This window comes from Loxodonta africana, chromosome 2 (genome assembly GCF_030014295.1).
Source record: "Loxodonta africana isolate mLoxAfr1 chromosome 2, mLoxAfr1.hap2, whole genome shotgun sequence".
NCBI lineage: Eukaryota > Metazoa > Chordata > Mammalia > Proboscidea > Elephantidae > Loxodonta > Loxodonta africana.
Window position 1 is genome coordinate 13,773,537 of NC_087343.1, and position 12,732 is coordinate 13,786,268.

Genomic DNA, 12,732 nt, shown 5'->3' on the forward strand with positions numbered 1-12,732 from the left:
TTACAAGCAAACTCCTTAGGGATTTCTCACCCAAGAGAACTGACTATGAAGAATAATCTTCACAATTTTATTGCAAACCCTTCAGCCACATTACTGAAGTAAATTAAGTAACTAAGTTTCAAACTTTAAGATTGAAAAAAATATGTTTCAAATCTTTAACTTCTGAAAAGCATTTTGTAGTATATCCGAGCAGTCAACTGACTGTATGCTATATGTGTATATTTGGCAGGCAGGTAAACAAAGAAAAACAGCTTTTGGAACATGTTCTTTACCTAGATTTACCTGATGAGAAGATGTTTATAAGCAATTTTATTTAAAAATGCCTAATATTGTGCCTGACCCAAGCCATGGTATTTTCAATCACTTCATATGCACGTGACAGCTGGACAACGAATAAGGAAGATAGAAGAAGAATTGATGCCTTTAAATTATGGTGTTGGCGAAGAACATTGAATACGCCATGGACTGTCAGAAGAACACACAACTCTGTCCTGGAAGAATTACAGCCAGAATGCTCCTTAGATGCAAGGGTGGCAAGACTTCTTCTTACGTACTTTGGACATGTTATCATGAAGAATCAGTCCCTGGAGAAGGACATCATGCTTGGCCAAGTAAAGAGTCAGTAAAAAAGAGGAAGACCCTCAATGAGATGGACTGACACAGTGGGTGCAATGATGGGCTCAAATGTAGCAATGATTGTGAGGATGGCACAAGGCTGGGCCATGTTTCATTGTGTTGTACATAGGGTCGCTACGTGTTGTTGCACCTAACAACGACAACGTTATAACATCCAATAATAAACGACAACATTATAACATCCGATAATTTCTAGTAATATCTCATAGCATCAAATATAATGTAGCAGAAATGTATGATTCTTTAAAGCTTGTTTTTATATTATCAGTGAAATATTATACCTTAAAACAAAACAACTACACAGAGTACAAGTGTGATAGAGCCAACTTAAAAAGCTGCTGCCAATTTGAATCCTGAGATCAGCACCTTAAACAGTAAATTCTAAAGTAAATCTGTTTCTTCATCAAAAAAAAAAAAAGCTCCATTGACTGAATTTCTGTTAGGTTGAATAACAAACAAAGGTAGAGTTTTATTGTAAATAATTATTGTTTTAACATGACTGAAAAATTGCTTTTTAGATAATGTGTATCAGGGATTTTCAACATCTTATATGAAGCTAATCAAATGTAATTAAAGGTACTATTATTGCTACAACTTACACATTAAATTATGTCAGTAAATGTCTTAGCCACCACTTTTCTAGTTTTGTAGACAAGAATATTTATAGTGTGTTTAGCACATCTGGATAGATTGGTTCTAGTTCTTTCATCAATCAAATTTTGCAAATTAAGAATTACTCCCAACGTAACTGACACTTCTTTCATATAACTGAATTTCAAGGTTTATATTTTACACATATGGTAAAAATCAACTGTATACAGAGCTCAGTTTTGGGTGTGGCACCCAGAAATGTATTATCCATGTCAACAATCCTGAAGAGATGCACATTTCATGGAAGATTTTAATATATAAATTAAAAATAAAAAGTTTCTAGCAAATAGCTTTCTAAAATAAAATTTATATATAGTGCCTAAAAGCCCATTTTCCTTGTGATTGTTGACCTTAAAAGGAGGAAACTGGATTTTACCATTCGGATAAAAGGTTCACGTACCTTTTTTGCTAGAGTGCATCATGGGGACAGTTTTGAGCAAAGGTGTTGGAAAGGTAGAAATACCAAATTTTTGCCAAGATCCGTATGACTGAGTCAGGCATCAATAAGAAAATGCCAAGCCCTGGTGGTGCAATGGTTATGTGCTCGGCTGCTAGCCAGAAGGTCAGTGGTTCAAATCCACCAGCTGCTGCACAAAAGATCCAGTGATCTACCCCCATAGTTGGTGTTGTATGTGCCATCAAGTCGATTCTAACTCATAGTGACCCTGTAAGACAGAGCTGGCTGCTCTATAGGGCTTCTCAGGCTGTAATCTTTATGGGAGCAGATCACCAGTTCTTTAATCCTGCGGAGCCACTGGCAGGTTTGAACCACCAACCTTTTGATTACCAGCTGAGTGTTGAACGATTAAGCCACCAGAGCACCTTCCCATAAAGATTAACCTAGGAAACCCTATGGGGCAGTTCTACTCCGTACTATAGGGTCACTATGTGTCAAAATTGATTTGACAGCACACAATAGCAACCACCACCTATGGCTTAGACTGATTCAACATGATTTAGAATTCTTATTTCAATATGCAGTATTTGCTCAAAAACTCCCAATTGGATAATATTAAAAACCCTTTAACAGAGAAAAGATACTCGTCATTAATAAGATGAACATGGTAGAAACCCTGGTGGCCTAGTGGTTAAGTGCTACGGCTGTTAACCAAAGGTAGATATTAGAAAAGAAAAAAGAAAATTAAAAAGAAAACAAAGATCATATACCCAAGAAACAATTATCAGAAATACCAGATCTACTTATAATTTACAAATAAATATAATCTGTTGTTCTTCTCAAATCCTGCACACATATAACCAGTACTACCATTCACTCATCCTCAAGAAAAAAAATCATAAAAAATGTAAATGCTTCTTTTCCTTTTTTGCAAAGTAATTAAATGTTGATATGCCAATATGTGAGGTAATGTCCTCAAAGTGTGGATCCTAATCCAACTATCAGCACTGTGATCTTCAACAAACCATTTAAATACTCCATCTTCCCTTTATTTAAGGAACTAAATACAGGATGACATCAGTTTCTTCTCACAAAGGAAGATTACATAAAAGATATAAGTAAAAGTACTTTGAAAAATGTAATCTGCTACAAACACACATATATTTACATATTTTTATATACATGTATATACACATATATAAAATAGTGAAGAGCTACTTAATGATAGCTAATGATAAATAAAACCTTTTTAATTCTCTTAATTACATGTATGAAAGCTTAAAAGAAATCTGAAGTTTAAATTACAAGTCATAATGCTAGAATAATTTTGACTCCAGGAATTAAATATGTAAGTTCTAGCAAGATTCTTTTATGAAGAACCAAAATTTATTACTCTGAGGAGAATGCAAAAATGTTAAGTATTAGATTTGGGGATCACATTTTAAACTTGGGATATCTCTCAATTAAATGTGAACACTTTGGCATGTTCATTTGAATAAAACCCTCCATGAGAGGCACTGCTGCATGTTATATGCTCCATCTGTTTTATGTGATGCCAGGTTATCAGTCCCATTGAACGTTCTACCACAACGATCTAGTTCCGGTTCTAGGTCTGGTTAACTTTCAGTTTTTTTCCTAAATATCCGAGTTTAGAATGGTCATGTGATTTTGTTCAGATGAACGCAGATTAAGGCCAACGCCTAAGATTCGTGAAAAATAACCAGAACTTGTAATTCATATAGCACCGATTTGCATATAAATTTTACACACACAACCATTAGTGCTAGTATTTTTCACATTACCTTTAAAAAAGTCCCCTTTTCATTGTACCGTTTTTTATTGGTGCTTCTCTTTTTTTGGTTTATAGTAGGCACTCAATAACTCTAAGCGACATAATCCATAACTCGAAAAGGTAAGAGCTGTGACAATATACTGAAAGAAGAGAGGGCAGCTATGAAAGTGATAGCGATATAAAATGGAAAGGAGGCCCTTTAAGAAGATAAAATGCATTCAACGCACAGAATCAAGCACAGAAGGTAGGCTGTAGCTACAGAAACATCAAATTAGTTTCTTAGGAAGCCAAATTGCCCTAATCTGAAAATTTAAACCTTTCTGTTGGAGACAAACCATGTTCATTCTTGATTTAAACACACCGTGTGAAATACAAGCAACTGCCAATTCACTTACATAGATATTTTCAGTGTGGGTATTTCGTAAGAGTTTATTACTATTCTACTTCAATACCTTTTCAGTAGCATGCCAAGGAAAATGTTTCTAAACAGAGAATGCTGAGGTGTTTTCTGAAGAACATTTTATCCATACTTGCCAAGAACACTTAAGGATTTGGGGCCGATTTCATGGCCAAGACGGTAGAGACAGCTATTGAGATTGAAAACCTGGATCACCTGAGTGCGGTGCATTATAAATACACTTATTTCCAGTAGTTAAAAGTGAGCCTTTGTTATGATTCACTTTTACAATGGCGGTTATACTAAATATAAAACTTAACACAGACCCTCCAAGCAGGTCTGAATTGTGCTAAAGAAGCTATCTCAAAGAGCCATAAAATGATCCCATTCTGCTTTTTATATGCTTGCTGGATTTCGTTTTGCAGAAGAAGCTATACAAGCCGTTCCACAGAGTACATGCTCACTCGTGTGCTGTCCTCAAGATGAATTTTAAGTATACCTCCAGAGTCAAACCACAGGCCCTGCCTGTCACAAACAGAAAAAAAAAATAAAATAAAACTAGGAATCTGACATCTCCATCATGTTCACAGATGCAGATATATATTCATGGGGCTCTATCAGCATAAATCCAATGGCTATGAATAAAACATCCCTTAACTTCACAGAATTCAACTCCAGCTTCACAAGCAGTGCGTCCCTAAATCCCTTAACCCTGCTAAAAACGAAAGCACAAAAGAAACACACCTCAATAATAAGCACTTTCTTGACTACATTGTGTTCTGGTTTTTGTCAACCCCCAAGCAGCTGCTTCCTAATATTTATTCCCAGACCTACAGAAACGAAGGCAATATGGATTTTCTTCAGTGACTAGTATAAGCTGGTAGGTGAGCCGCTTTATACCCTGATATGGAGAAACATACGTGGCACCAACCATGCCTCTCCCGAGACAATAAGATACCTACCCCTTAATAGTTCGAAGTCAAACACATGTAGCCACTTCAAAGATGGACCATTCCCCCTCTTCAGTTTCCACTGCATGAGAGACAGCTGTTTGAGATCTTATCAAAGAGCGAAAATCTCAAACACCTGCAGGTCTTCTCGTGGAAAAAACATCTTTATTATTTGCTACTGAACCACAGAAGGTAGGAGGGACTCATGGTAAATACTCATATCCCAAACCAAACAACAGATCGTAAAACCCAAGCAAAGTCAACCCTTGAACAGTCAGCCAGTGATTGTAATAATGTAATGTAAAAACAAAACAACGTCACAACAATGCCAGCTTTAGACATCAGGCAAGGGAAAAGAAAAAAGGCCTTTACCCACCTGGGATCTTTCTGAATGCTATCAATGGACGGGGACCTGGCCAAGGTGCCTTCGGGTGGGAGGGCAGGGCCGGATTTGCTGTATGGAGACTCAACAGAAGAACAATACTGCAGCTGTCGGTAGGGGTCGGCGTAATTGGCGGCCGGGCCGGCGGCGTAGCTGGCTCTCTGGAAGGTGGCTGCGGCGGCATTCTGCTGGCCGTGCTGGCTGCCTGTGCGCTGCAAGGGGACGGAGTCGACACCGGGGGAAGATGGGGCTAGGACAGGAAAGTAGGGACAAAGTAAAAAATTGAGGACCTGCTCACAGAAACAGTTAACCAGGTCTAGGCAGGGGGAAAAATTTACACACATAAAAGAACAAGGGTTTGAAAGAATAAAAAAATAATAGTAAGTCATCTTGGAACCAAGGTACATTCAGTGCTATCCAGTAAAACAGAAATTCGCATGCTATTTCAGGAATAAACCTTGAAGATGTAGGGGATAACAAAACATCTGCTGGGAGAATATGGCTTACCAACAGCCAGTGTGTTAACCGTAATGTAACCTGCGTGCCAAGGTAAAACCCAGAAAAATTACTGTGCTTTTTTACAAAAGAAATCCAGGTGAACTGTTAGCTCTTTATTTTCAATTTGAGAAAATTCAGAAAGTGTTCAGATCAGGCTACATTAACTTTATGAAAAGGTGTACAACACATTTAGGCCTGTATTTACTTTTCCTGACAAGGAGAAGTAAGGGGTGGGGGTATGCATGGAGTGGGAGTGGGAGAGGTGGGCTCCTATTTCCATAACTAGCACTAAAACATGAAAAGCTGGGCTATTCCAAACCAAAAACCCAAACCCACGGCAGCTGAATTGATTCCGACTCATAGCAACCCTACAGGACACAGTAGGACTGTCCCACAGGGTTTCCAAGAAAGAGCAGCTCTGGTGGATTGGAATTGCCGACATTTTGATTAACAGCCTAGCTCTTAACCACTGGCTACTCCAGTCCCTGGGAAATCTCCCCAAAGATTTTTATATGCTTCTTTTTCAACTAAAGCTGTCATAGTAACAAATGTAGTGAAGGGTAGGCGTGTGGGAGAAAGCAGTGAGAATCAACCCAACCACACCACAGAACAAAGAGTGAGTGGACTGCTGTCCCAAAGGTATCTGCGTCTTTTCAATGGGTCTAAGTTATTTTCAGAAGATTTTACACCAGTTACCAAATCAGTTTGAACATTTCCCAAATGGATTTCAATTTTTTTTTTTCTTCCAGGGTTCTTTTTAGTTCATTTTATGTCAGTATTTTTATCTGGGTCTCAACGTTATTTGACTTCTAGGTTTTAGTTGATTAAAAAAAAAAAAAAAAATAGACAATGAAAATAGCATCTTTCTTATCAATAGAATGTACCTAGTTATTAACTACTCTGATTGTTATTAGCTATTGTCAGTATTAGACAGCAGGTTTACTTTTGGACTTTCTGGAACAGAGTATACACAGAGTACACCCAGAGTCCAGGTATGGCCATTATGAGGTGGAACTGAGTTCCAATTACAGGTAGTCCCCAACTTATGATGTATTCAAGTTACAATAAATTGCACTCATGATTCTGGTTTTCGGGTTTTTTGTACATCTTATTGTTAATAATATGTACTACATACTATGTTGTAGTGTGTAATTTGCTGATGTTATCATTCTCAGATGTTTATATGTAATGTTTCCAACCACCAAAGACAAACGAAGATGGAATTTATAAAGTTACTGATAACAGAACCTACTTACGATGGAGTCATCAGACCAGAGCCCCGTCCTAAGTAATGGACTGCCTGTATAAATCACAGCCAACACTTCTGACCTCCTCGGTGTGTCTTTGTGGACAACGGCAGAACAAAGCTTATTTTCTACTCTCTCATATTAGGGGACAAATGCCAAATCACACACAAAATAAATTAAACCACATTGAGAAAACAACTGTTAAAAGAAGTGAAGAAAATTGTGTTGAGATGATAAGAAGTTGCAAAGTGAACCAGAAAAAGACATTCTAATACTGAGAACTGGTTTTTTAATTAATAGTTCAGCCCTTCTCCTTTCCAATGGACTTCCAATGCTCTACCTTATACTGAGAAAAAATCAGAAATGTAGGCACTGTCACACGATCAAAACTACAAAGACAGTTAAGAAGGACCTTATAAATGGAAAGTCTGTGTATCAACAGAAGCAGTATTTTGAAATGGTGAAAGCTACCCTAATGTATTAAGTTTCAAAAAAATTTCTTTAGAGTAATAAATATTAAATGCACAGAGAATCTGTTTTATGTCTGTATGTAATTTCTTGAGGGTTTATATATATTCTCCAAAATATTACTGTTAACACATCTGAATTAAAATACACATTTAAAAACCTATAAACAATGCACTTTATATTATAATAAAAAGGGTTTAAAATTTAGGTCAGACAAAACTTGCCCTTGGAAGTATGATGCCGAGGGGTAAACAAAATTTCATTTTCTAGAAGAACTGTGATAAGCTAGCCAATGAATCAAGGGCAAAAGGAGAAAATGAATGTACCTGACATTTTTCATATAAATGCATTTTTTTCCTTTACCCACTGCCACTGGTTGACTCAGACTCTTAGTGACCCTATAGGACGAACTAGAACTGCCCCACAGGGTTTCTAAGGCTGTAATCTTTATAGGAGTAGACTGCCACATCTTTCTCCCACGGAGCAGCTGGTGGGTTCCAACCACTAACCTTTCTGTTAGCAGCTGAGCACTTTAACCACTGTGCCACTACGTCTCCTTATTTTTTCCTTCAGTGGGATCCAAATACCAACATTTAAGCTTGCTGAAAATGGTTACAAATATCAGAAAAGAAATTTCTTTCCATATAAGATTACATTATTAATATATTAAAATACAATGATTTTTCGAGGACAAAGTGTTAGAGATAAGGAGATAATGAAGAAAGCTAAATAAATATTCTTGTTAAAAAAAACAATGAACAAACAACAGGTAATAGGAGAACAAGCAGACTAACCACACAAAAAATTCTCAAAAGACCTCAAATTAAGAACAACAACAAAAAAGAATATAACAGGGGAAGTTGAAGAAAAAAACTGCCAGGTAGCAGGAAAAAAAAAAAAATTGAATTATAAGCACGATTGAGTCAAAAAAGTGAAAATAGAGTTGAAATTCAATTAATTATGCAAAAACAGAAAAGCAAAATCTCAGTATATGAAGAGGAGGAAAAGGTGAAGGGAAGTCGATGCACATTATCAGGCTTCTGTTTGTATCTTAGACATGTACATTTGTATTTGGACATGTACTTCAGACGTGTTATCAGGAGGGCTCAGTCCCTGGAGAAGGACGTCATGCTTGGTAAAGTAGAGGGTCAGCAAAAAAGAGGAAGACCCTCAACGAGATGGATTGACACAGTGGCTACAACAATGGGCTCAAACATAACAAGGACTGTGAGGATGGCACAGGACCGGACAGTGTTCCTTTCTGTTGTACATGAACTGACTAGACAGCACCTAACAACAAGAACAACATTTGTATTTTACTTTGGCCTTTTTTGGGGGAATTATCGTAGAGCTTCATTGGAGCTTGGCATCCCAGTTCAGAAAAGCTGGGTCCCCATCCTAGGTTTCTGGTGTATTCTAGCCTTGGACAAGTTAACTGGGCTTTCTAAACTCTAGTGCCCTAGGCTGTAAGATGAAGAGAACAAAATGACCTATGGGATCGTCTCTTGGTTTAAATGCATGAAAAGCTTGTAATACCTGTTACGTAGAAAATGCTAAACAAATGAGCTATTATTATTATTTACCATTAACAGCAATGGCATAAAGACTATTAGAAAAGGGGATCATGTTCTCTGGATTGGGGTGGAAGGCCCTGTGACTGTGTGCCAGGCATTAAAGCACCTTCTCTGTGTTGGGTACCGTTGCATTTTATCTGTATCACCTCTGATCACCCTATGAGAGGGTAAACACTTCATCCTTCTCACTTTACGGATAAGGAAACTGAGGCACAATGAGACGAAGTTACTTGCCTAAAGTCAGTGGTTCACTAATGGAGCGGGGGCTTAAGTCTCTGGCAGTTGGCTCCCAGAGTTTATGCTTATAACTACCATGGCAATGGGATGGGATTGAAAATCACAACCATTGCCATCCAACTGATTCTGACTCATAGCAACCCTACAGGACAGAGTAGAACTGCCCATAGGGTTTCCAAAGAGCAACTGGTGGATTCAAACTGCTGATCTTTTGGTTAGCAGCTAAACTCTTAACCACTGAGCCCCCCAGAAAAGGTGTACAATTACTGAATTACCTAACACAGCAGGAAATTTTAGAAAAAAATGAGAGGTCTGAAATGATGAGAAATGTCTGCTAAAAGTACAGAGATGGACTTATTAATGGGATTATCAATCCAAGTATCATTTTGGAAAAAAAAATCAAATTGGTGTATCTACTGATTTACAATATTTCTCGTTAAGTTGAATTTACTGAGATATATAGGAAAATATACAGAAAAAAAATTATGCAGAAAATCTAACTTCATTTCTAGGAAAAGCAAAGAATGGCAATACATACAATTACCTTAGCATTACTTTCAGGTAAGATGTAAGTCTTAGTTTAATCAATAATAGCGATATACTAAGAAAAGAAAAGTTGGGCTATAAAAAGTTAAGATGGATAAACCATTTTGAGAAAAATCATATTAAATCCCAATCGCGTTTGTGGTACTTGAGGAATAGCCCTTCAGAAGGAACCAGTAAATAAACGAGCTGATGAGAGTTTCAAAGTAAACTCAGAATTCAAATTGACACTACTAAATTGAATTGAGATAAAGAGTAAGCAATGCAATGAAAACAGTTAAAATACTAACACAAATGGGGGAAGAATACACTATTACACTATGTTAAAGAACAGGGTATACGTGGGATCACAGAGAAGAAAAAGGGTGAGAAGCTAATACGTCTCAAACCAACCATCAGTAATGGAATGGTTGTCTTTTTCTTTTTTTTTAAGTATGACATTAAAAAAATTACAAAATTTAGATTCAGGGTACTATTCTTCCATTTTTTACCCTCACTACTCAGACCTTTGAAGCCCTGGTGGTACAGTGGTTAAGAACTCAGCTGCTAACCAAAAGGTCAGCAGTTCAAATCCACCAGCCGTCCCTTGAAAACTTGATGGGGCAGCTCTACTCTATCCTAGAGGGTCTCTAAGAGTCTGAATCGACTCAGTGGCAACAGCTTCACTTTTTTTATGTTCAGACCGTGGTGAGGCTTATTCATTATTATGGATAACTGAATAATGGTCACCCTACTAAAAGACTTTCTTTTAATAAAATTCATTTTCCTTAATTTCTGTCCAGTTATACGATGTCTCTTATTTGAGTTTCAGAGCCAAGTTGACCAGATCGTCCTTCTTGTGGGATGGCTTTATTCAACTGAACATACTCATGACAAACATTTTAAGTGGAAGGTGCTTCATCAGCTCTGTAAACACACTGCTCTCTCTTCTCATCTGCTCTGCCAACAGCTCCTTCTCCCCTCAATAAGCTCTCAGAATTCAATGAACTGTATTGCACGTCTCCTGGGGAGACTGAAAAAGTAGCCTCTTCAGCAGCTGACTTGATCCTTCACCCAACACCTATGCTGCTCAGGAAACTGTTTTCTGTGGAACTACTCAAATAAAGGTCTGCACAAAGCAGGCGGAAGAAAGGGAGTATTCTGAGTCTTGTACCCATTTGGAAGAGTGGAAGGGACTTCATTTTTAATAATATGAAACATTCTGATTTATGAGCTGGATGGCTACGGGCATTATTTAGTGACAATGAAAAAAAGGAGAACAGAATAAAATACAAGAACCTGAGCACATAAAAAGAAACTTGGAGTGGGGGAAACATAACGTAGGGTTCAAGAAAAGGGAAGAAGAAACATTTGCTTCTGTTTGGGTATTATCTATCTTTGCTTTTATATAGATATATATGTGTGTGTGCATATACATGTATATACATATATAGAGAGAGAGATTTGCACAGATACATATGAAAACATCTTGCTGGCATAGGAACATCTTGCTGGCACAAATGGTTAAGTATTCTGCTAACTAATTGAGAGGTTGGTGGTTTGAATCTACCCAGAGGCACCTCGGCAGAAAGGCCAGGTGACCTACTTCAGAAAAATTAGCTATTGAAAACCGTATGGAGCCTAGTTCTACTCTGACACACACAGGGATGCTATGAGTCAAAATCAACTCAATGGCAACTGGTTTTTTGGTTTTTATATAGATTAATAAACAAGAAACACATAATAGAGTAATTAAATAATGTTCCCTCTAGAAGCTTGGAAATAAGGATGGCTAAGCTGGCATGACCTCCAAGGACATGGCCTATGCACTCTTCAACGGAGCTCTATTCCATTATTTCAGGGGTGAGGACACATTAGCTCCAAATCCAGAACATTCCCAAACAATATTATCATCAAGACCTGCATTACAAAGGTCTTCCAACTTTCTGCACACTGCACAAGCTGATCCAAGTTAAACTCAACGGCAAAATATTCGAGGGTAAATTTAACACAAAACTTTGACTTTGTATATAATTATCTCTGTGAGGCAAGACATTTAATGCATTATTAGTGATAATTAAATTGTTATTAATTGGTATTGATATTGTTTTCACTGCTATTATTGGAAGATAAGGCAGTGAAAACACCAGAGGAGGTCAAACCTACCTACAATGCTGGCTCTCAATCTAAATACAAGATCACGTGTTTGAACACATTCTAGATAGATTAGAGAAAATGAGGCAAAATCCCCTCCCTACGATGTTTCCAGTTTTCTTCTTGATACATTGCTCAAAAAGTTAAAAAAGCATGTCTTTCTTTAGGCCCTCAAAGTATAAATGAACTAACAGAAAACTCCAGTAATGGTTAAGAGAAATAGATCTTTGTCAACATTCAGCAACAGCTACTGTTTTAACTATGTAAATATATACTGTATGAGGGACTTCGTTAGATCTACAGACTTTAGTATAAACATTAAAAATATAAATAAGCAAGTGGATAAAATGGAGACCAACAAGATCTACATGCTAAGTCCGGTGTATGCATGACACATGGGGTCGTCATGAGTCGGAATCAACTCAACCACAACTAACATCAACATACATGACTATGCATACTTGTAAGTGCTGTCATGCTCTCCATGTTTATTTCCTTCTCATGTGCAGTGTGTGGAATGGTCATCACAATGTCTGAATGAGGGTTTTACAGTCATGCTTTTCAACATTCCAAGCACACTTTCAGTTTTTAGTGGGGAGGCCTACTTTTCCCAGATAGGTGAAAAGGATAGTATAAATACTAAATTTCATAGTGTTTCTGGTGTCAGCCACCATCATAGGTGCATATCTATATTGTCTCATTTAATCCTTACAATGGCCTACGTGGCAGGTACCACAATGACTACCATCTCAATCATCAGTTCACAGATGAGCAGTGAAGGACAGAAGGGGCAGAGCTGGGGTTGACACTTGGGCAGGCTGACAGCT

General features: G+C 37.5%; 1 protein-coding gene across 2 annotated transcripts in view; it reads right to left on the bottom strand.

Moving 5' to 3' along the window:
* The window catches only part of CTNND2 (catenin delta 2), a 769,728-nt gene that overhangs the window by 488,121 nt on the left and 268,875 nt on the right, over window positions 1–12,732 (bottom strand). For both annotated transcript variants that reach the window (XM_064270645.1, XM_064270649.1), the window contains one exon: window positions 5,200–5,455. In XM_064270645.1, coding sequence (XP_064126715.1) covers window positions 5,200–5,455 — 256 coding nt within the window. The remainder of the gene's footprint in view (window positions 1–5,199; window positions 5,456–12,732) is intronic.